This window comes from Diadema setosum, chromosome 21 (assembly GCF_964275005.1).
Source record: "Diadema setosum chromosome 21, eeDiaSeto1, whole genome shotgun sequence".
In the NCBI taxonomy this organism is placed as follows: Eukaryota; Metazoa; Echinodermata; class Echinoidea; order Diadematoida; family Diadematidae; genus Diadema; species Diadema setosum.
This window is the reverse complement of record NC_092705.1, coordinates 14992061-15018220: the sequence shown is the minus strand read 5'-3', so window position 1 is coordinate 15018220 and position 26160 is coordinate 14992061. Positions and strand designations below refer to the sequence as shown.

Here is a 26160-nt window from a genome sequence, read left to right as displayed (position 1 = left end):
ATCCAAGGGGTGAGTATACATTAGTTACCACTGTGATATGTTTGTAGATTATAAGCTTTGTATGGATACTAGTACTACATTTTCACCTTTAGTCTCTTGCATTGTGTCAGTAGGATTACATACAATTTAAAGATTGTCCCATTGTCTTAGAATGTTTTCTTTTTTTTAGGGGGGGGGAGGGGAGGCAGTTGCAGGTCTGTTTAAAGGTGATTATTTGCAAATTGCAAATTAACATGGCTGTTTGTACATATCCTCTACAGGTAGGAGCTGATGCTGTAATTTTGTAGCAATTTTTAAAGGGTGTGTACAGTTCTGGTCGAGGTGAGGATTTAGCTTTTAACGTTTTGCGAGATATTCAGAAACCACTCTATGAGATGTTAAAGAGCATGCAGTTCTAAGAGGTATCAAAAGTTTATTCGATGAAAATCGGTTTTGAAATGGCTGAGATATCCAAAAAAAGGTGAAACAAAGAGATCCTAATAAAGTTGTGGCATGTCGCCTTTTATTATTAGCACTTTTTTGGATATCTCAGCCATTTGAAAACCAATTTTCATCAAATAAACCTTGAATCCTGCTTAAAGCCCAAACAAAGTTCTGGTATGCCTGCAAAAGTTGTCAAATTTTGCTCCAAAATGTGAACGTATGCCTAGGAAATGTGCGGAATAACGCTGTAATAACAAGATATTCGATGGGTAACGACGAAAATGGGATATATTAACCAAAAACATTCAGTCTCGGAACTTACCCGAACGGGGTCAGGCTAGACTCGGACTCGGGGATAACTCGGCCTCGCTTTGCTTGACGGCGGGATGAGTTGTACTGCTACTGCAAGTACTGGTTTTCCCTCTGGATTGTACAGTACTATGCATACGGGAGCGGCCTGTATAAACTACATTGTAGCGTTCTGGCTACTCGCAGTAATGGTCCGAGTTGTTACAACACGCGCATCAAAAACCTCTTTGGCGCGCATGCAAAATTAGTGTGCGCCTCTCAAGCACCTCTAAAAACAATCAAAGACAATTGATAAACAACAACAAAAACTTCAAAGACCGCGCATCTCAGCAACTGAGGTGATGTGCGTATTATAAAGCGTCTTTGCTAGTAGGCTTGAGGACCGCGCGCTGTCCATTTGTTTTGTACAGGATTAGCACGCACTTTCCTGTCTGCTCAGTAAGGCCTCGTTTGGCCGGTGCCCGTAGTATTATAGAGTACTGATGAACATGGCGATCACGAACTGTGTGTAAATTGTCTGAAATAGGGTCGAGTTTTCCCTGAGACCGAGTTAGTCTGGAGCCTTCTGAAATAAAAGTCGGTTTACCGACTTTTATTATTTTTCTCAAAATACTCCAAAACGACTCATCATTCCGGCAAACCGCGTCAGCCAGGTAAGTTTCTTTGTAGACTCTTTCGATATATTGCAAGCAAATATGAAATGGTGCCAGACGGGTTCTCAAGCCCTTACCAGAACTTAGTTTTCACTTTAAGATTACATGCTCTTTCATATTTCATGAGAGGCTTTTCATTATCTCACTTAGGAATGTTCAAAACATGAATCCCCACCTCAACCAGTACTGTACAGTCCCTTTAATGTCTTGGTGATGTTCAAAAACCTGTCCTCACTAAATATTCAATCTGATATCCTTTTTGACATCCAGGAGAGGTCAATATGTCGATGGAACACTCTGTTTCTGAGAAGTCTTCATGTTGGAATGTGGTATTATCCTGTTCTCCATTGCCATCATGAGTAGTTGTGAGGGCAGCAACAGTTTTGGACCACGTTCAAAACACAGAAGCACCACGGGCCATCGCGGTATTGTGAAGGGCAATCGCACTAAGTGTCTGCTTGATAGTGAGAAGAAATCTGAAGACAAGAAAACTCTGGTCTGTGATGCCAACTCCAACCAGCTGCGGTCAGCTGGCATCGCTGATTTTGATGATGGCGTTCCTGTTCCACGACTGTCGCCAGTCGTATCATCACTGCTCGTCGCCGGACTGGCAATAGCATCATACTGGAACGGTTGCCATGGAGATTTTGTGTTTGATGACCTGGAAGCCATTGTAAAAAACAAAGACTTGAGACCACAAAGTCCGTGGACCGATTTGTTCCATCATGATTTCTGGGGTGACCCAATTTCGTCAGAGGAAAGCCATAAATCGTATCGTCCAGTCACTGTTCTGTCATTCAGGTACAGACAATTTTACTGCGTGTACTGTCATAGAATTGGCTTTTGCCAAGAGCTTCAGTCACTTTATCCTATACTTGTAACAATAGCAATTCTTGCAACGGATAAAAGTAATAATCCAGAAATAGAGAAAAGAGCAAGCAAAGTCATTAGATTTAATTAAATCATTATGGAGTTTTTGTTCTTTTGATGCGATCACAATTTTCCTTTTTGAAGTCTAGAATGCTTTATTTTTGTCATGCCCTTTTTTATAATATTGTCTTCAATAATTTTGGTCTTGTGGCTTTGATGAATTCACAAGATGATGGGAAGATAGATTACAGCAGGGCATGCTGCAACATTCATTATGGAGAAAAGTCAACTGATTTTTATCTATTTGGCATAATAACAATATCCATCATAAACATACATTGCATCACTAACATTTTTTTTTTTTTTTAATTGAATGACATGTAGAGCAAATCTGTCTATTTTAGCAATGCATAATGTCATCCATAGTCTTCTTATGGATTTGTAGAGGACACACAGAATGTGTATCCTGACCAAACATTCAGAGACTTGTTGAAATCTGTGTATTTGTTTTCCTATCTACGGTGAGTTAATGTTATTTTTGGTATCAAGTTAGAACGGTTATGGTACTCCCCATTCGTAGTGACAGTTTTGTATTATGTGTGGGAACACTGAATTATTGTGAATAATGAGTGAATTGAAGATTTTTTTTTTTTTAATTTCAGTGAGACATTAAACTGATCTAAACCAATTACAAATTTAGTCTGGAATTGAAATATCTTTATCGACTGCAATACGTCGCATGCCATGTGACAGAAGATTTGAGTCAAAATTTTGATTAAATACATTGCCAGCTGTTATATCTGATGTCTTTTAAAAAAAAAAAAAAAAATGTTTTAACTATGGTATAATCTCTCAGAGAGCTAGTATATCTTTGCTGGATTTTAAGCTGTGACAATTTGCATAGGAAACAGTGAAAGAAAAGCAATTAAAGTAACTTTTACTTGATTTCCCTTTTTTATCCCTTTATTTAGTGATCAGTGCAATATGGTGGGGATATGTGTGCTGTAGTATACCATTGTCCAAACCTCGCTTAGAGGCAGCAAAGTTAAAGTTTGATTCCAGAAATTAAGAATTATTGGTCCACTGTATTTGCCTAGTGCTTGACGCTGTGTGGTAACGTGAAAGTGATTAATCATGCGGCAGGTTTGGTTTTTATGAGCTGCCCAGATGAACAGAAAATTAAAGGAAAACAAATCTTTGAGGTTATTATGAATGAAAAATGAACCTAAATGTGACTGAAGTTTGTAAGTACAGCATGGAAAGGTGATTAACTGGAAGAGGGCATTTGATGATTTGGAAAACAAAAAAACAAAAAAAATAGTTTGCTTTTGAGTTAACATTGGCTTCACCAAGTTGGTGAGCACTACCAGTCTTACTCTCATTACTGCTTAGATGCATAATGCTGTTAAAAAAAAAGAAAAAAAGTTGTAGTTCCTGTCAGCAAATACTCTTTACATGGATGCAGGAAGAATCATTCTTTTTTAAGAAGGGGGGGGGGGGGCTGGGTGTTGCAGGGCTCCTGAGTTAACAGTTTTGACATTTATAAAGTGTAAGATGAATTCTGAAACAAAACCCAAATCACAGTGCTCTTTGGGTTACCTACAATATTGTTTGGTTAATTTGTGTCATAGGGAACCTCAGATTAATTCTAGATCTTCAACTCAAAAATATGATGCCACATTTGTTGTTGTTTTATCTTATACTTTGATATGTGCCTCATAAATGCCACATCATCTGGCACTCTCTTTTGCAGGTTGAATTATTATCTTGCTGGAGGTCTCTACCCATGGGGCTTCCATGTGGTGAACATCCTCCTCCATGCTTTAGTTAGTGTGCTAGTGCTCCCAGTAGTGTCAGCACTGCTTGCCAGAGAGAAGGGTGCTGGAAAAAGGGAGGATCTGTTGTGCCTGGCAGCACCCAAATCTAGTCTTCTGTGTGCAATTCTTTTTGCTGTCCATCCCATTCACACTGAAAATGTAAGTTGCAGAAACACAGTTCTCTTTCAAGAATATTTTTGTTTCTGTGCTGTGTATGAAAGTATTTAATGCGATTTGTGATCTTCATATTTCCCTTTTGTTTATGAAATATAGAATTGACTTTGATTAGTCCTGGCAGCATGTCTACTGCCTCTGTTTAAGCTATGGAAAAGATATAATTACTTAAAAAATATATATAAGGTTCTGAGATGAAGTGGAAAGTTGCTTAGTTTGCCCATAGATTCCTTCTCAGCTGGATGTAATCATAGATGTTTCATTTTACATTACACTAATCTATTGCAAGAAAAAAGTAGCATGCAAATGTTTTGAGAGATATTCAGTTATAATACAAAGTGCTCTCATCAACAGAATAGTAAGTGACGAAGGTTCATTCAGAATTGGAGAAAATAAAATCAAGCGCGAAAATATAAATGAGTAGCAGTTTCAATTGAAGTAGAAGATGTAGTAAAAAACTGATGAAAACATGTCATAAAGTCTGCTAGATTTTGGCTGTAAATGTTGTAAAGTATACAAATTCACACTTTGTTTTGTCTTTAACCCTTCTACAAACATACATGTAGGTATCAGGTGTTGTGGGGAGGGCTGATATCTTGTGTGCTTTATTCTTCTTCCTGTCTTTCCTGGCATATGTGAAAGTGTGCAAAAATGGTAAGTTAGCGACAATGAACTTCTTTATTTGTTTCTATTTCATGTCATCATCATCTTTTATTCTGACCCAGTGGACACAAGCCTGATGAAAGAAGCATCAATTTCTCTTTTCTGAAGATTTTTGTTTGGTTCTTTCACAAATTTCACTCATTGGTGGCTGATGTTTCAGTGCTTTCATATAATCTAAGCTGAGGCTGGCTGTGGGACACTTTTTTTTTTTTCAAGAAATTTGTGAGAAGTCATCATGTACACAGTGCGTCACAAATAACCATTGTCAAGTATATGTTTCTTTTCATGGACATTATCTCCTTTTGTGTTGATGAAGTTTATTATGATAGTACCATAAAAACTTGCCTACAGGAACCTTGTGGATTTTGTGTCAAGCCTATGACAAGACTCAAAAAAATCGAAACAGATAGTGTATAATGAACAAATGAATGAAGAAAATGATGCATGATACATCTCATGGTCACCTGACCAATATGGCTGTGGTCACATGACTTTTACAGCTATGCTAAGATGTCTATAACTTGAGTTGTTATCATTAAAAGAGGCTTTGTAAGTTTCTGTGTATCTAGCCACTTTTGCTCAATGTAATAATGATCATTTATCACTTTCATTTTAATGATTTGTTCAACTTGCTCTTAAGGAAAGAATCTCATGTGAGGCTCTTAATTTGTGTGTTTAGAGTATTTCATATCATTTCTCATTCCAGGGATTTTAGTTGGTTTTTTTTTTTTTTTTCATTTCAAACAGATTTAAAAAAATAAATGTTTACATGTTACCATGCCTATTCCTCTGTTTTTTAGCTTACATTTTGTGTTGCTTGAACATGTTTCTTTATTTAACAAAACAACAAAAAATGCTGAAAGTTTTGATGTCAGCAGTAAAATTTGTCACATCATCAGCTGAAGAGAGTTTTGAACACTCCGTTTCATGCATATGCTCACATAAACTCACACGCACCTTGCAAACATGTATATTCTTTATACATGCACAGAAAAGAACCATGCCTGTACCATGCAATTGTGGAAATATTCAAAATGTGATAGCCATGATTATATATTCTTTGTGAACTTTGTGACACCATCTATAACTGTATGCAATCATTACATATGGAGTTTCATGCTTGCTTGATAATCAAGCAGATGCAGCTGGCCTTAGTTCAAGCCATTCGGCTTTATTCTCATCTGCGGGACTCCTTGTGAGCATGTCTATGTGTGCTGTGTCTATGCTGTGTAAAGAGCCTGGCATCACTGTCCTTGTAAGTTGATTTGAATTCTATGTTTGTGTACATGCTTCGTAAAACTGCCAAACTTCTGATTTGTGCCAGCCTGGATCATAATGTTATAAGCATTAAATGTATGATTTCAAAAGAGTCATTGATTCTGGACAATTTTATGGAGGAGATGACATTCCCACCCATATTTTGCCAGTGGTTTGTGAATTTTTTTCTTTGTTTCGAAGGGGATTGGGAGGACACTCCTGAAGGAAAAATTACATGTACCTAGTATGTATTCATTAGTGGCAGTTGTGTTTTTTTTTTATTGACAGTATACATAAATGCTTGTGTATTTCAGTCTACATTGACATAAACTACAAGTCAAGATTCATCTCTCATCAACCACAACACACTGATTTTTATTTCTTTCATGTAAAGTATTTGCTCTTCATAGCAAACTGCATTGCTGTCTTGTTTCTTGGAAAAACACTCTATAAAATGCACAAGAGAGAGAGAGAGAGAGAGACAAACAGACAGACAAACAAACAGACAGACAGTGAGAGATGAAAATAAACATTTTGCTCGTAGATTTTTCTAATCTAATCTTGCGCTGCCATTTGCACGAAATGTCAATATGATTTTTTTCCCCCGTATTGATGTGATGTACTGCAAATGTTCAAAAGCTATTGCATTTTATGTAGGTATATTAGTATGTCAACCACCTGATCCACTGAAAAAACCTAATCCCTCAGAAAATATAAAGAATCTCACTCAATCTGTATCTACAGGGTGTATGTTTCGTGTATGATGTCATCATCAACTGCCACATCCATCCTGTACCAGCGTGCCTTGCAATGTGGGAAAGCTGCCAGCGCCACGGCTTGATGCCGTCCATTCACCGCCTCATCTCTGCCAGAGACCTGCAATGGCTTCGAAGACTGGCAGGCCGACAACTCACAGTACTAGTTTCAATGATCATCCTTCTTGTATTCAGGTGAGGTGTAGACGACTGACAAATTTTCCTCAGTTAGCGTAGCTCTGTTAACCATTCCATCCTCTGTCCTTCAGCATACATGAACATTCAGCAATGTGTTCATTTTAGAATTAACCTGCATCCTATGGGTCCTCTTTCCTTCTGCTAATGATGATAGTGTAGCAGTGCTTTGATATCATAATTATGTATATGTGTGTCAGAGATATAACTTTTTAAATCTTTTTAAAGCATGATTTGTCTAATAGTGAATTCCTTTTCAGTCTATGATGATATGACTTCATTTAGAATGATGTGCTTGGATCCCTCAGTTTGGGTTCTACATATTGTATTTATGACAATAGATTGGTGCATTCATTGATTAAAATTACCTGTGATTACCTGGTGACTGTTCTAGTTGTTAAAAGGCCTGAGCAAGCAATTTGTTTCTGAGGAATAACCTTTATGATGGAGGTATTCAAGAGATATTCTGTTGTAGTTGACTGTACATATGTCTTTACCCTTCATTAGATTGTCCATTATGGGTGATGGTGTTCCGTCCTTTCAACCAGTAGACAATCCAGCTTCATTTGCCGACAGCCTTTGGGTCAGGGTATGTAGGACCAGCACTATATTTGTAAAGACTTTTTACAGATTTGAAAAGATTGTCAATAGCAGTTGTCTATAGAAGCCACTGACATGTTTTAGCCTGATTAGGATATTTGTCTATGATTTAACCATTTCATTTTGTATCTGTATGCAACAAACTAGAAATCATGAACTTAGCTGTCTGGAATTGTGTACATAGGCCCGGATTTCCATTAGTTGTGATGTAGCTGAAGACATTTTTGTAGTGTGATACCTGCCATTTTTAGACCTGCACATCGATCACAGGCAACCACCAAAGTTCCCCTGCCATGAAATTTGTTGACATTAATTTCCAATAACAGTGTGCCTTTACGTCTGTTCATCAGTAGCATAGAAACACCAGACCAGTATATGCATAGTACACTTTAACAGAAAATTATATTTGCCGAGACCAAGTACCGGTACTAAAAAAACAGTACACAGGACAATAGAAGAAGATGGGATAAAACGTTAAGTGCATTGAGTTAGAAGTTTGTCTAGTAATTCACATCATTGTATTACTTAGAGACCCAGACATCATTACAAGTCACATTGAGCCCAAAAAACACATTCTGAGAAAGAGGTAGCATATTTAATTTAGTAAAATGACTGTACATCTATTTCCAACAGGTGATCAACTACAGCTACATCTACGCACTGAATGTTTGGCTCTTACTGAACCCATGGTGGCTGTGCTTTGATTGGTCCATGGGTTGTGTCCCTCTCATCCAGACACCCCTTGACTACAGAATGGTAGTTCCCATTGTTTTCTGGCTTGTCATAGGCTGTCTAACATATAGCTGCTTCAGCTGGACAGATCCACTGGAGAGAAGGTAACTTTTATTGGTACTTTGCAATTAATGAATGCCTGTTTATTTGGTCAAGTGCATGCACAGTAGTATATCTAAAATTATTCTTAGTTTCACTATACAGTAAAGTGTGCCATTTCAGGGCAGCTGCCTCTGGTAATTAGGTGATACGCTATCAGCGTATCACCTATTGTGATTGTCAAAATCTCTCTTTATTTTTTTTTATTCTTCTTTCTTTCTGGACAATTTTGTGTCGTCAATATCTCAAGAATGACATTACGAAATAACATGACATTTTCAGTCAACATGTTTCATGACAAAATCTAGCCACAATAAGGTTTTCATGACAGTAACATATCTATGACGTCATCTAGGCGCCATTTTGTGAATTTCGGACCTTGTCACATGATCGATCATAACTTCATAACTAGATGTCATTTCTGTATCATTTTCGGTGGACATGAAGTTCAGGTCACGCTCTATCTTACTTTTTATCGCTAGTTACACAGGTCATCATTACGCGCGCGTAAGCGCGCGTCAAAATTTTAAAAGGCTCAAAACGACTTCCCAATGGGAAATCTCGAAGTTTCAGACAATTTTAAGCGTTTCAAACATTTTCTCGCGTGCGCGTCCATCCGCGCAATTTCGCGCGCAGAGCCCGTAAGCAACATGAAAATGCAATATTTTTGACTGATTTGGATTCCTGATACTTTGAGTAACAATATCCATTGATTTCCGATCGATTTCGACCTATAACAAAGGAATGCACTGGCGTCAAAGTTGAAATTCCGCGTGCGCGTCTTTCTGCAAATATAGTGAAAAAACATGTCTTTGTTTATTTCGCCATAGCTCTTTAAATCGTCCGTTGACCCTATATTTCTATTGCATATTACAAAAGTATATGAATTGTAAATAACATTCCAAGTATCAATATTGCCAGGAAAACGCGATGACGTCATCATATCGTCATTTTAAATAAAAAAAGTGGAATTGATTTTTTTGAGGTACTGTTTCTGACATTCATTTGCTCGTATCTCTGTTGTTTAAGCTCAATATTATCCCAAATTCAGATATGTTGTACTTTGAACATTTGCCTTTCAAGTCCATGTCATAGTTTTGAAATTTGATGACGTCATCATGCTTTAAATTGTGTTTAAAGGTAAAGACCTAAAATCGGACAAGTTTACGTGTTATGTCTATGGAAGGTGATTTTTTTAGAAACCATGCATTGACTTGACAACGTTTAAGCACCTTTATCTCAGCTGATTTTGCTTCATTTCCTCTGAAACTTAAGTATGTTGTAGCTGTGACAATAAGCTGCAGTAATCATGGATTTTATTCTTTGAAATCTCCTCATGAGGTTGACAATTTTGCAATTTAAAACTGAAAATGAGAATGGAATGCGGACGAAACGATTTCTGATTCATCTTTCACGTACATAAGATTACGTTCCTCTAATTTTCTCGTCGAGACGTATGGCCGAGTGGTTAGAGGCGTCGTCTCAGAAATGTGAGGTTGCACACGTACGGGTTCGATCCTCACAAGAGCACGAAAGAAAATAATTTTTTTTTTTTTACTTTTTTTTCTTCAATGGAGTACTACACCTTCGTCCATGTAGAAATCACGTTTGCATGTAAACACACCTATACGCACACACTCACACAATATACCTTTGTTTTGCGTTGGAGACTGCATTACTTCGACTGCTGCAAAATTTTGCTGGCTGGGCTTTTCAGACTGATATGGTATATTGTACCAAAATGAAATTTGTTCATATCAATTCAGTAACACAATGTAGTCGTGGTTACTTTGTGCTGATTTATACATGTAACAAGCTATACATTGTAAAAAAAAAAGGTATTTGCATTGTTCCTTTAAGTTAGTCTTCTGTATTGATGATTATTTGTCAATTAGTGGTTTTTGTGGAGTTTCAGATAGTGATAAAAAGTATGGATGATAAGTGCAGCGATAATTCCTACAGTTAGTTCAAAGTTGTGTTACAGATGTTTGATACATACATTTAGCATTGTGTGTGTGTGTATATACGTGTGTATACAGGTTGGCCATATGACACATTCTAGACAATTAATCTTAATTAATTAGCAAACGTGATCAGCTATGGAACTGAATATGGTACTAATGTATGATGTTAATGATTCTAATTAAACTGTGACGAGTTTAAAGGGATAGCATAACTGTGTGTAAAAATAAGGCAATTATAAGGAAATTTTAGGGGGATAACCATGCCCATAATAATTTCATACAGGTACTAATACCTGCCTCACATTGGTGTGATAGATTGTCATGTCAATAGCAAAGTGATAACGTACGATAAATGTGTTATATATTGAACAACTGTCTTTCAAGTTCATAACGTTCCCCATATTCTTCGTCGAGACGTATGGCCGAGTGGTTAAAGGCGACGTCTCAGAGACGTGAGGTTGCGGGTTCGAACCCCACAAGATCACGAAACAAAATACTTAGCTATTTTACTGTTTTTTTTTCTTCAATTTTGTATTACATATTCGTCCATGTAGAAATCACGTTCGTATATAAACGCACCTATACACACACACAGACACACACACACGCCATATCCCTCTTTTTTGTGTGTTGGAGACCACATTGCTTCAACTGCAGCAAAATTTTGCAGGTTGACTTTGTCAAACCGATCATAGTATGTAATGACGACGACGGAGGTGTTGTACTTTGAACAATTGTCTTTCAAGACGATGTCATTGTTTTGTAATTTGATGACGTCATTACACTGAAAATTGTGATTAAAGGCAAGGTATCAAAACCAGCCGATTATAGGTTTTATGTCTGCGGGACGTATTTTTCCCAAGTTGCCAGAAATGGCATAGCGACCTCAGTCGTAACAAGGCCGCTTTTCCGTCTAGCAATGCAATAGATGTTCACACGGCCACGTTAGTTGAGTGGGCATTGACTTTCCCCCTGTTATATCTATACATTGTTTTTGTTTTTTTGTCTTACCATTTCCGGGGATGACCCGTGGCCGAGTGGTAATACAAAAACAGTTTCGCATGCACGCTCAATATAACTTCAAGGTGCCTATATCACATTCTTTTCTTTGTCGATCACAGATGACTGTCATCTGATGACAAGCGTATCACCTAACTCGTCCTCAATGTGACGAGTTTTCATGTCATGTTGTGTTAGTTCATGTTGCCATTGGTGAAGAATTTGGCAAAATTTGTAACTATCAAGCTATTCCTCATACAAATTTCAGATATAAAGCTTAATGTATGCTTTCATGAATACCGTGATTGTTGCATATTTAGGAACATTGCTTTAGAAATCACTGTTAAAATGAATGTGAATATTCATGAAGTATCTAAGTGCACAAGGGCTTTTACAGTTTATATTTTTTATGCCTCCACAACGAAGTGGCCGGAGGCATTATGTTTTCGGGTCGTCCGTCCTCTCCGTCCGTACGCACGTACGTACGTCCGTCCCGTTTTGTTTTCGTCGATATCTCAAGAACCGTGTGGTGGTTTTACATCAAACTTGGTATGAGGGTATATCCTTGGGGGATAATACTTTGTGTGGATTTTAGGGTCACAGGGTTAAAGGTCAAAGGTCACAGGTTATTTTGTGAAAAAAAATTGAAATTTCATGTTTTTCTCCATATCACGCAAATGGTTCAAGGTATCTTCATGGAACTTAGTATATATGCTTGTACCGATGGGCAGTGATTATCTAGGGAATTTGGGGGTCATGGGTCAAAGGTCAGGGGGTCAAAGGTCAAGGTCAACTCCTCAAAATATCACTTCTTTCCTTATATTTATGCAATGCCTGAAGGTTTGTTTTTTTTTAACTTGATGTATGCATGTATTACCCAATATATATTCTGTGGGAAGTTTCTTGCCAAAAGGTCAAAGGTCAAAAGGTCAAAAGTCAAGTGAAAGTGCTGAATTGCACTTTTTCCTCCATATCTCAAAAGTAACTCAAGGTATCATCATGAAACTTACATATTTATGCATGTTCAACCTAACAGTGATTCTCTTTGGAACTGTGAGGTCAAAGGTCAAAGACCAGGTTTAGATAATGCTATTTTCCCATTTGATACTGAAATTATACTTTTTTTCAATAACTTGAAAATTACTCAATGCATAAACTTATAAAAGGGTCAAAAGTCAAGTAAAAATCATCAGTTCCCCAAATACCTGCACTCTGACATTTTAATCATTCATCCAATTGAACCTAGTTCTAGGAAAGTGAACATTCAGCACATTTGTGGCAAACCTGTCATTTTAATATTTTGTCAATTGTGTGAAACTGTCATCACACATTGTCAAGACATTGTACTATAGACCTATTAGGAGAACCATGCATTATGGCGGAGGCATATCAGTCGCCGTAGCGATATATCTAGTTCTGAAATGGACTGGTTTACTAACCTATTCAGATTTAAAGATGTCTCTTCCATATTGACATAATGAACCATTCCATTGACCTGTTTCTCAAAAAGTATTTTTGAATACTTGGAATCAATTTACATGCATTAGTTGTAGCCACGTGAGGCAAACCTCGGGCAAATTTTTAAGTTGTCTAGTAGAACCAATGTCAGAAAGGCATGGCTATGATCTGAATATGTTGGTAAACCAGTCTATTGCTTTAAAACCTATCCTAATTATGTCATACATTGATATGTGACAGGAATGACAGAACATCATGTAGGAGAAATGTTGAGGTTGATTTCAGATACAGGACTGATGCATTCCTTACTTCCATTCATTCTTCTCTTCCTAAAGAGCTCTTACCATGGCTATGTCCGCTCTCATCATACCATTCATCCCAGCCTCCAATCTCCTCTTTCGTGTTGGCTTCGTGGTGGCGGAGAGAGCCCTCTATCTTCCCAGTCTGGGTTTCTGCTTGCTGGTTGTCATGGGAATGAGGCAGCTGTGCATTGCAAGGCCCAACAGTGTGAAAAGAGTGAGTGATGTAGGAACTCTATGCCCATGTGTTCTTGATATACCCGTAATTTTATTTACATCCAAGGAAATGGGTAAATCTGAAAACATGTATATTGCTCTGAATGCCACCACGGACTAACAACAGAGGGTACTGTACATGTACTGCAAATGCAACAGCAGAACCACATTGTTTCATTCACATTGTAGATCGGAACCCTCTTTATATACCCCAATAAAGGCATTTTTTTTTTCCATTTCCCCTGAATAACAACCAGCCAATGCCGTGATTGTAGTTTAAAGTCATGTTTTCTTATAAAGGATGAGGAATGCTATTACCTTTGGTAAGAGCAGCTAGAAGTCTGTATCAAAATCTAAGGTATAGTGGAGTTTTGTGATTTGACTGATGATTCATGCCTACTGGTAGTAGTAGATAGAAAACAGCATGTGCTCCAAAGTGTGTGGCTTCTTGGTATCATTCCATGATTTGCTCCAAGCATTATACAAATATGCCCTAATTTTGAATAGATACAATTTCCCCAGGAATGTAACAAGCCACACAGGTCTTTACATGAAACTGTGTTTTACATTCCAAAATACAGAGACTTTGGCATCTAATAAGAAACTTAGTCCTTTGTTTTCAATTTAGAACTTGTTTTTGTTGTTGTTGTTGTTTTTTTTTTCTTTTTTTCTGGATGTACATGTTTGGGTATTTTAATCCACACCAAGTTAATGACAGATTGTTCTTGTTCAAAATTCAGTTTGTTCAAGGTATGCTGATGGTGGTGATAGCTTGTCACATGACCCGCTGTATCCATAGAAACAAAGAATGGCTGACGGAGGACAGCCTGTACCAATCAGGGCTCAGGGTTTGCCCTTTAAATGCCAAGGTGAGTGGCTAGGAGGATGGCAAGGTCCAAGTGAAATCTGGTTATGATCCTTACCTAAGAAAACAAAATTCCTGGTATCTTTAATGACCATTCCTAAGTCTGTCATGAAATTAGTAAAGGTAGCTGGTCTGATTATTAAAGCAACTCTTAACTTGTTAACAAAATATGTTAGGAAAGAGTGATCCCTCATATGCCGGTAGAACAGGCAGCTGTTTTGTTAATTTTTTCTCAAATGAAGATCCACTTTTGTGTGCTCTCAACATTCAATTTTATAAAACTCATTCTTTTCAAGATGTATTCTCTCAGATGTATTCTCTCAGTTAAGACAGTTATAGAATATTAGGGTTGTATGCCCTTGTCACTGTAACACAAAAGTTTCTAGGGAGGATGATGCAAATTGGATCATGTGTTATGTGCTGTAATGCTATTTATCCTGAATCCTGAATACTGACTGTACTTTGAGTGCAGCTGTCTTGCTCAAGGAAAATGCATGCAATTTTCTGACAATGCATGTTTTTGGGGTAGTAAAAGCATGCAAGTTTTGCTTCATCATGTGTCCAAAAAGGCTTTCATAGTCACTTCTTCTTTTCAGGTTCACTACAACATAGGAAAAAGTGCAACTGACCTGGGTCGACCACTGGAAGCCATTTCTGCCTATAGGGAAGCATTAAGGTATGAGAAATGGCAATAAAAATGATGTTTCAGATATGTTGTCAGACACACTGAGTACAAGGGAATGCAGATGTTGAATTTGAATTGCTAGGAAAGCAGTGAATGCTTGCAATGCTTTGTAAAGCAACCACAGGACCATTGGCTCTAAGTCCTCCTTGAGGGACTAGGCAATGAGGATGACCAGTCTTATCTAGGCTCATGACCACTGCAGCCAGGGGACTTGAACCAGTGACCTCATGATTGATAGTCTGGTATCTTGTCCACTGAGCCAAAACAGCTCTCAAGTATGTCTTTAAAAGACTCACTAAACCAGACAGACTGATAACCCTCCACAGACACACGTCATAGAAAACTACAAATTGTACCAGTGGAGTTTTGTCTATTGTGCTACAACTACGATATCATTATTTTAATGCTTCCCTGTCTTTCATCCAGTTTAGATATAATGAGAGTAGTGATGGATTTCTAAATGCACTACTAGTATATGCACTGTATCTTAGCGCTTACAGTGTGAAACACACTTAACTTGGCTGCTGCATACTTCATTGTCAAATTCCATGCAATTTAGGAAGTCTGATATAAGCTACTAGGAATCATTTTTTTTTTTTTTGGTTAAATTTTGATGATATCTCTCATTGTTTTTAGATGGGGGGGGGGGGGGGAGAGAATTAAATTCATTTTGCTTTTAAGTTGATGTAAAGATACTCAAGAGTGTATCAAATTCAGAGCTACGATTGTATGGTCAACACTTTATTCATGCCAGCAAAGTTTTGCCCTCTTAGCTTGAATTTTGGTACACATGCAAACAACTTCTCATATATTTAGATTTGGTTAGATGTAGGACTGATCAAAAAACGTGCTAGAGGCTTGGTTCAAATGTGACCCACAAAGTCTCTAACAATAGATTTTGCCATGAATGAACATCTCGATTGCAGGTTGTATCCAGAATATGACCAGGCCCTAAACAACTTGGGCAACCTCCTCCGGGAGATGAACCAGACGGAGGAGGCAGAGTCTTTAATCTCCCAGGCAGTGACTGTCCGGTATCTACACTCTCATTTCCACTTTATACTGTATAAGCTGTTATTTTCGCGAGAGTTTAATTTTCGCTAATTTCGCGAATCACTGTTGGACCTTGAATTTAATGCGCCAAAACGTCACCACACGATAGGATAGTAGTGCACTTATAATAGTCTCTGTGTTCACTCACGAAAACAACATCTCATGAAAATATCTGTACATGAAAATAACAGCTGGTACATTATTCAGTAATCATTTACTATCATATTTGATCTCACAATGTCACCCTGAAACTGAAAAATTAAATTAGGCACTAGATATATAATTCAGCAATTGGTTTGAAAAAACAAACAAACAAACAAAATCAAAGGTCTCAGTTATCCCCCGGCAAAGTTTGGCAATCTGAAAGTGTCTTGAAATAGAACTGTTTTTGTTTGTTTGTTTGGTTTTGTGTGAAACATCTTCCTGTTGTGTTTTGAACTGAACTAGTCATAGTGCGCTGTAACAATTTCTGGGGCACATGATGTTGCCTACTATAATTCATATCCGTTTTCAGACTTCGCACCATCCTTATTTCGTTGTATATCTCGTAATTATTACCGTACTTCTTATTCAAAGTAGCACATACTTAACTTTATTGTGAGGAACAGCTTCACTGCTTAGATTGGTTTCATACTTCTAAAGTAGTGTATGATATGTTGACTGCTGTGACTGTATCACAGATCTATCAATTAGACTACTCAAATGAATCATTCAGTTTTATTTGTCAGTTTATGGAAGTTAATTCTTGTGTAGCTGTCTGGAGATTGCTTTTTGGTAGCAATATTGTTTTTCAAGATGTGAATGATATAGCATTTGTTAAGAATGTATTTCCTGCCACAATAGAACTACACTGAACTGTGACAAAAATGATTGATCCCTAGACCCAAGTTTGCTGCTGCCTGGATGAATCTCGGCATTGTTCAGGTTGCTCTGCAAAAGTACGCCCAGGCTGAAGAGAGCTACCTCACAGCTCTACGTCACAGGAAACACTACCCAGACTGCTACTTTAACCTTGGCAACCTGGTGAGTTAGGCAGAAAATGACATTTCATCTTTTGTTTTCATCCACATATTCTATAGCTTTACAAAAATCTTTGAATATTTCTGTCGAAGCTATTTTACATGTGCTTTACAATACTGCAAGACACACATTCAGGCTTGATCTATATAGTGGTAGCCACTTCCCCCTTCTTTTTGTTTTTGCTTTTTTTCATTCTAAGTAGAGACAACAGGGTTTATCAGAGTGAATATATTTTCTGCATAATTGTACAGTTTACCGCAATTGGTTAAAAAATCATATTTGTGTACTGTATTTATCTTATGGTAGTGATATTTGATTGCTGATATCAATAAATGACTGACTAAATAAAGTGAGAATGTACTGCCTGGAATGTAGCCATGACTTTTGTGTAGTGGGTGGAGAAGTCACGTCTTTGGGACTGAAACAGCTGTTACCAGGGTAACAGAAATAGGTGGTTTATTGAGGATTCCCCCCCCCCCCCACTCCCATGCACACAAACACTTTAAAAAATTGAGTGGAAGCTGAAATTATGATATTTGCATCTTTATGTTTCTTTATGCCTTAATGCTCTGTTATGAAAGAACACAAATGTTGGCTTGTGAGAAATGTGATAGACAAATATCTTTGTAAGAATACTTAAATGCAGAAAAGTATTTCATTTCTCATTTTTAGATCATATTTCGTTGCTAGGGTGACAAGACCTTGTATCTCAAATTTTGGTGAAAATTACTTTTTGGATTAATGGTGAGATGAACAGTTAAGTGATGTCCTGTCCAAATCCTAATTGCCTTACCCAAAAAATGAAGTCCCCACGGCATGTCAAAGGAAAAGCTATCCCATAAGGTATAGTGCTTAGGCCGCCATATTTCTTGGCTCTCTTGTACATTTGACATTTTGTAGTTACGAGGTCTTGTCGCCCCAGCAACGATTTGCTATTCCTATTGATTTGATATGCTTTAATTTGGTAATGTCTACAAATGTGTGTTATTTCAGTGTTCTAATTATCAATTATTTTGTGTACTGTGAATGAAGATATTTTTGCCATGTTTATTGCTTCATTTCTAACTCTTATTGAACGCTTCTAACAGACAGTTGCTTCTTGCACCGTACTACCAAAACTGATTTACGCTTACAAAACCATCCCATGATTTACTTTGCATAAATTAATCAGTTAGAAAGAATGTACTTTGCTGTTTCGTTTAGTTAAAATGCTTGAAACAATTTTAAGTTACTGGCAACAGTCCGCAAAATCAGATGCATGCCAAAAGGCAGAAATATGTTTCAGTTCTAGTAGTAACCATCAATTTTTTTTTTTCAAATAAAAGCACTATGCAATATGAAAAGTAGAATTGTATGCCCCCAAAAGTGACAGATTTTTTTTTCTGTCACCTTTGTAACTCACTTGTCTCATAATCAAGTTCTACAGAAAATAAAGTTCTTTTTCTTATCCTGTCAATTGATACATCTTTTATCTGGTTTTTCTGGTTAGAAACCAAACAAACACATCCCCCCCCCAAAAAAAAAAGAAGAATAAATATTCAAATAAAAACAAAAACATGTATATTTTACATAATGATCCCTTGTTCACTAAGACTGACACTGACAAGTCCCAAACTTCTATGAATTAGAAACTAATTTCTTGTATAGCGAAGTATAGCCTAGCTCTGAATAACATAGTGTCGAAAGACTAACCCTTGTCTTGACTCACCCTTACAAACAGTACCTAGTGGTAGGACAGACAGACCAGGCCCTGTCGGCTTGGCTTAATGCCACCTCCCTGCTAAACACTCACGCTGAAGCATGGAATAATGCACTGCTACTGCTTGACAATCTAGGTGAGAAAGAGTTGGTCACACTCTCTCTATGAACATCTTGCCGTTTTGTTGTGATGATTTTGCTTTGCTGGAAGAAAAAAGAATGGCACACATTGTATTTCTAATGTGTCAGCTGTTTTTTTGTTGTTAATTTGAGTTAAAGTTTATAACTTGACTCCATTTAAGATGCATTCATTTTTATTTTCTAAATAGTGTAGGAGTAAAAATGGAATTTGGATGGGAAGTGTAAAATTCAACAGTTTATGAAAATATCACTATATCAATCTTGACTTGATTTTGAATTATGCTTTTCAAGACTATTCACTGTGACAACTAGTTTATAACACAATAACATTCTAGACTGGCAGGTATTTCAGTAGAAACCAAGTAAAATTTTGATTGTGATAATTACTTTAATTGTTTGTAAAATTTATTCAGCATTCGTAAAGCTGTGTTTGTAGTTGCAACCAGTTAACATTTTAGTTGTGATATTTACTGTTTGTAAAAAAGCGAATGGATACCACTATTAATAGTAGAGTGATGTCTTAGTGGTAGTTTGAGCGTAACAAAATGTGACCCGCGACAACGGTTTCAGGCAAAAGTCGCAAAAGCAAATTCCCTCCTAGGCCGGGTACAAACATTTTGACCATTATTTTTGTCGATTTTGGGTTTTTGCAGATTTTGAATCTTTGATATGTTTTCTACATATACACTAAATTTCACAGCATAACACTAAGTTTTTCCTACCGAAAATGGAATTTTAAACTCCCTATGTTGGAGCGCACTCGTCAGTTTCGATCTTCTTTCGAACGCCGCGCCACTATGCCCAGACTAGTGTTGCTACGGCGCGGCATCTCGCGCGCGGTTGGATAGTGCGTCGCACGCATTTACATAGTTCGGCTTTCGGAGATACGCCTCGCAGCGTGTTGGAAATATTTTGTCCACGCTAATTACACATGCATGCTCCATTGTTGTTGCTACAATAGATACCAGTACGCTCGGTCTTTAAGCTCTTCGTTTGGCTTTCTATCCGAGCTTTTTTACCGCAATGTTCGACAACGGAATTAGTGAAACAAAAGTTTAACAGCAACACTAGGCAGCACTAACTTAATGTGAAAATGTATACGATAGGGAACATGATTTAAGCGTATCAGAGTGGCAAATTGCCACACAAATCGTGCAACGTACGATCGGAAACTGACTTGTTGATATTGTGCGTGTAGTAATTATGACATCAGGTTGACTCAAAAAGACAGCAGAAGAGAGAAAAGGAGTGGTCATAAATGACCAGTATTCAAATAATACACTGTCGTAAACGTCAAAATTGCACCAAACTAGGTAAAGTCGTGTTTGTTTGTTTGTTTGTTTGTTTTTGCTTGCTTGCTTGTTTACCGCACAACGCAACACATGTACAGCTTAAAAAAAAAAAGGAAACTACAGAAAGCATGACCCTTTTCATCCTTCTGCCTTCGAAAGGGTCCCAATGATCAAATTTACAAGACAAATCAAGCACTATGAAAACGTGATTTGTAAAGATGTGGAAACGAATGTGCTACCCGCTCCTGTGACGTATACACACAGGCATAGCGTGTGGATGCCATTGAGTAATACGTGACCATGCACACGTAATCAGCAGCTTGTAATTATCGTATCCGCTATCTTGAAAGACGTACTGGTAAACAAACCCGAGCGAAACGCATTGTGCATTCGGTTCCATACGCCGAGTTCCGAGGAAGGTGCCCGGGAAATTTGACTCTCTCAGTGAGCCAATCAGAAGCCGCTGTGGTTGCTAGAGGCGGAGCTTAATCTCGATTGGCATCATTGCACAGATGGGTGATTCTCACCTCGCATCGCCGCCTGGCATTGTCTTCGAGCATGAGGGGAATCTTCAAAGCCCGTTTTTCGCAATTTGGTCAGGCTAACAAATCAAAAAGTGTGTTATATTTCGCTTTATATGACCACTCACAGTACCGGAGAATACAAGTGTTTTATATCAATGTAAAGCTTAGGAAATGGGTAATGTGATTCAATGAAAAAATGAATTTTCAAAATTTCCGACTTTTGCCTGAAACCGTTGGCGCCGGTCACAAATGTCTAGTTATTTTGTCTTGATGCTTCCTAATGATGAAATTGCATTGTTTTTGTGCATGGCATGACTTATTGCACTATTCACTTCATTGCATGATGCACATATTGCTGGTTAAACCTGCTTTAACTGCTTAAAGTCCATGTGAACGTGAAAAGCACATTTTCATGAAGTATACATGTAGAACTGTACCCACAAACTTCACTAAATGGTTGCGTGTGTCTCTACCCAGAACAGTGCTATTCCATTGCTAGTTGAGAATCAAGACAAAGTACATTCAAATTATCTATGAACAGGCATGCAAGTTTTCAGGCAAAAGCCTGAAATCGGGTCCTGGCTGTATCTATGTTCAGGTCCTTTTGTGTACAAAGTAGCTTCATGTAGATACATTTCGGGCACTCTGTTTCATTCTAAGTGGCATCCCTGTATGAGTAAAGGGCGACCCACATAATTTTCATCTGTCAGCTTTCAACTTTGTAACCTGAATTCTTAATGAATGGTTACCCTCCTCCCCACCACCACCACAACCCCACAACCACATGTAATATCGGGTAGTACTCTCATAGTTTTCCCAGCAGTATATCTGTTTTATCTCTTCCATCAAGTCTGACAAATTTGCTGCTCAGATATGTATACATTTTAAGTAAAAAAAAAATAATAATTAAAAATCATGTTTTAAAATGCTCAATTGCGTGGAATATAGCACTCTAAGACATAGACCTTTGTAAGTAGTTCCACCTGCAGTCCCTTACCCCTTTCTGTGAGAGGGAATTTGGACAGTGTGTACAATGGGGATTTTCTTTGTCAATCGGCAGCAATGGCACTCAAACACAAGAAGGGTTAAATTGGGTCAAGAAGGGAGAATGTTCCTGAAAGTCATTCACTGCTTGAATGACACATTTACCTTCCTGCATCATCAAGATTTGCAATGTATTGTTGGGTTTCTTCAGTTCATGATTTGCAGTTAGGAAATACTGTTTACATTAATCTATAGCCCCGTTTGACAGACTTTCATGAGGACTTTTACATAGCTCCCTCTTTTGTCACAGCTATACCATGACTCTTGACTGTAACATGACAACCCAGCCTTTTTATGCTAATAACAGTGTGAGGACTCCATCAAGATTTGTTGTGTGTTGAGAAACTAAACCTGTTCCATACTGATCATTGCTTCTTATACCAACCCAGTATATCCAGGTTCTATCCCTGCAAATTGATAGCATGGAGTGAGACCATTTCACACCCGAATGAAACATCAGTCTTTAAACCTAGATGCATGCTAGACTCATGCAAGTACAATGAGTAACAAACAGTCCAAATGAAGATTGCCTGCCACTATATCTGAAAAATAAAGCTCTACTCTCAGAGTAGAGAAGATGTTCAGTATTTTGTTGTCATGACAACAGTATATGCAAACAAGGAAGTGGGAGCGGGCCGTGATGGCGTGGGAGAGGGCGACCTCACAGAAATCTGACCACACGAGGGCATGGTTCAACACCATAACCTTGTATGATGATTTGGGTAAGATGCCCTGCAGAAATACACATGACATAAAAACACTGCATGAAACAATGAACGCAAATGAATATTTGAGTCAAAGACATTGTAGTGCCCTTCAGTAGTGTACTGCTAGAGTAGAATGAACCTGCAGTCAAAAGTGCATTTAGGTAAAATATATTTTGAAAGTAAAATAAGTTTTGACGTTTGACAGTTCTTGGCTTGATTGTGTGATTAACACACGGTATTCATACACTGTACAGTTGAACCTCTCGTATCCGGACAAGTCGGGACCGGGGCTCATCCGGATAAGGGATTTGGCCGGATACGGGAGACTCAATGCTTTATACATGTACATACCGTATAATAGAGCTCTATGGTACATACACATACACATGTACTGATGTAGCCCATTGTAGTACCACATGTAGTAATGTGTATACTGCGACCTTTTCATTGTTACACTCAGTAACAGACCCCAAAATAGAGGTTCGTGTTTGCAAGCGGAAATCATTTTCTTTTATAAATTCTTGGGATGATTTACCTAAATAATCATTAAGAAATGTATCAAGTATGTGTAATTCATGTGTGTTTCCTCCCGTAATTATTAAAAAAAAAGATTAAAAAAATCACGGCGAGATTGCTTCCGGATAATAGAGAGATCCGGATAAAGGGAGGCCGGATAATAGAGGTTCAACTGTATTTCAGTCTGGAAATGAACTTTGACCTCTGCAAAATTCATCACATTTGTTGAATTGTCTACAAAAAGAACAATTTTGTATGCACAAATCAAACTAGTTGGAGAATGGTGAGGTGATGACATCATTAGCTTGCCTGAGTTGCATAGTAATCAAGATCAATTACTATTTCATGAACAAATGTTACATTTCATTCTGTCTTGTAGTTTCACCATCTTTTAGCTCTATTTCAAAGAACACTGCTTATTACTGCTCTAATCAGTTGACTTCCTGATATCAAAGTCACTTTCAATACCTGGTAAAGTTTCTGTGTAAGATATTATATGTGTGCCAAACAGTTGTATGACATGAATGTTGGGTATCAATTATAGGTATATTTAGAGAAGGTATATTGTGTCTTTTTGTAGTTTTTCATGTATTCTTGCCTTCATCCTTCCTTCTTCTCAGCCCCCCCCCCCCTTCTCTGATCCTAAATACTGCAGTTACTTTTTTAACGTAAACTATCAATGCTGACCCTCTGACACTGAATATATTACTTTTGTTTTCGTCACTTTACATTTCACTGATAGACAATGGCAGACAAAACTCACATTTTCTTGCCTTTCCACATGAGAGGTCTAGACTGTTTCATTGCATCATTGTTTAAAGTGACGACAGAAATGCCCTTTCCTATTCATGAAAGCAATTCAAAATTCCTCTTTCCTACTTATTCACTGTACACTGGTTCTCAATTAGCTCTGTATGCAGCTACCAAAAAGTTTGATTCCATTCACTTTATGAAAGTTGTCATGTCATTCTCAAATTGGCAATGTAGCTCTGAATTTCACTGCATATCTAATGTTGGAAAAATATGAGATGAACTTAAATTCATCAAACCTGCACAGAATGAGACAGAAATAAACGAAACTTTGCTAATTGAAGAGAGAAATGTGAATTTCAACATTCTGAAATGTTTTGCCAAACTAAAGGTCACTATAACACGGCTGTAGCTGTGGGACAGGAAGCTCTGAAGTTCTTGCCAGAGGAGCCCTCCATTTTCTACTCCATGGGGAACGTCCTAGGGAAACTGGAACAGTTTGAGGTACTCCTCCATCAGTTCTCTTAATTAACCCTTTATGTGCCGAGGCACTTAAAGGACAAGTCCACCTTCATATACGTGTGGATTGAGTGAATGCAGCAGTATTAGTAGAACACATCAGTGAGAGTTTAAGGAAAATCGCACAATCCGTTGAAAAGTTATGAATTTTTGAAGTGTCTGCTCAGACACTGTTGGATGAGAAGACTACTACAGCTGATGATGTCACAAGTATAAAAGTATAAGGAAAATATAAAGAGAATTTCACAAAATGTTACTTTTTGAAAAAAGTGCACATTGTCTTGACTTGTTACTGACGTATGTTAAGGGTAATATCAAAGTTTGCTTTTTATACAAGTTTTGCGTGAAAGAGATATCATTGATAGTAGTGATTAGGAGAAATAACCCATAATTTTTTTTTTTTCTCTCTCTCTCTCTTTGACAGGAAGCAGAAAAAATGTTCCAGAAAGCGATCAGATTCAATCCGAATGCAGCTAGTTACCACGGTAATCTTGGTGTGCTGTACCACCGATGGGGTAAGCTTGAGGAAGCTCTCCAGTGCTACCAGAGGTCCCTGACCCTTGACCCCAAGGCAGAGGTCACTAGGGCCAACATGCAAAAACTGGAGCGGACCCTAGCCCAAAAGGGCACAGTTTAGGCTAAAGTCATCCAGCTGTGGTCAATCAGTTACAGTGTCATTGAAAATATTTGGTCGTAGAAATCTGTTCTTACTTACAGAACAAAAAAGAATATCTAAGCACCTGAAAATAACTGGAAATGTTTCTGTGTTTAGTTACAGGAAAGGTCTAAAATGTAAACAGCATTAGCTTTGTTAGAATAGCATCTTGTTCTATGTTTGTTTTTGTTTTTTCAACTTGCCAAGCATGTGCTTTCACCAGAGTAATCACAATGTATATTTTACATTATTGTACATGTACGTCACCCATATGACAAGCTAAGAATTATAGTTGTCATTGATGGAGGACGAGATCTTGACTGACAGAATGGTATTAATTTATCTCTTTCTGATCATATTTTCCATGTCAGCAATCCTTGTATTTACCCTGCTTGATGGATGAAGAAATATTTCACCATGCAGTGTAGCCCACCAAGTTTTCTATTCCAGCATTAAATCAGTGGCATCAATGATGAAAGTTTCTGATTACCGGCTGATTCCTTATTACTTGCAATATTTTCATGAATACTACTTAAAACCAGCAGTTGTTTAAAACAGTACTTTTTGTTAAAAAAACCGCAAAAACTACCATAATTGACATGATGTGAATACTGGCTAATTAATGGTCATGATGTGCAAACAGTTTGCTGTAGTGAGAAGACTCTAAATATACTGTAAAACGAGGAATGTTCATGTGCATTTTAATTTCGCGGATTTCGTGAGAGCCAAGATTCGCAAAATTCAAATGTCCATGAAAGTTCTTGTCTACACTATTATGTATTGAATGCCAGTGGCAATTCGCGAAAATGTCATGCCGCGAATATATCATGTTTTACAGTAATATGTAATATTTATGAATATCTCTGAAATTGTCACTGCAGACAAAAATGCCAACGGTAGAAATATTAATTTTTGTGAGTATTTTCTTTTACATTCTCAATAATGATGATTTGCTCTTGCTTTTACTATGATCTGCAAGATACTAGGAATATGATGATGACTTGCAAACAATATTAGCTGGAAATTTTTTTTTTGTAGAGGGGAAGAGGTTTGTATGTCTAGCTGTGAAGGTTTACATGTGGCACAGAAATATTTGTACATGTACATACAGTCAAACCGGTCTGTAGCGGCCACCCAAGGGAGACGAAAAAAGTGGCCGTTATAGACAGGTGGCCGCTACAGATAGGTCATCCAACTTTGTGTGCATT

General features: G+C 37.6%; 1 protein-coding gene across 1 annotated transcript; it reads left to right on the top strand.

The window, feature by feature from the left end:
• Positions 1-1674: 1674 nt before the first annotated feature.
• Positions 1675-25094, top strand: LOC140244278 (protein O-mannosyl-transferase TMTC4-like). Its single transcript, XM_072323925.1, has 15 exons — positions 1675-2186; positions 4009-4231; positions 4813-4900; positions 6049-6164; positions 6911-7116; positions 7624-7705; positions 8350-8552; positions 13304-13484; positions 14224-14352; positions 14945-15024; positions 15960-16067; positions 16968-17109; positions 18827-18941; positions 24170-24282; positions 24722-25094. The coding sequence occupies exons 1-15, from the start codon at positions 1741-1743 to the stop codon at positions 24932-24934; spliced, it is 2445 nt and encodes an 814-aa protein (XP_072180026.1). The 5' UTR covers positions 1675-1740; the 3' UTR covers positions 24935-25094.
• The last annotated feature ends 1066 nt before the right edge of the window (positions 25095-26160 follow it).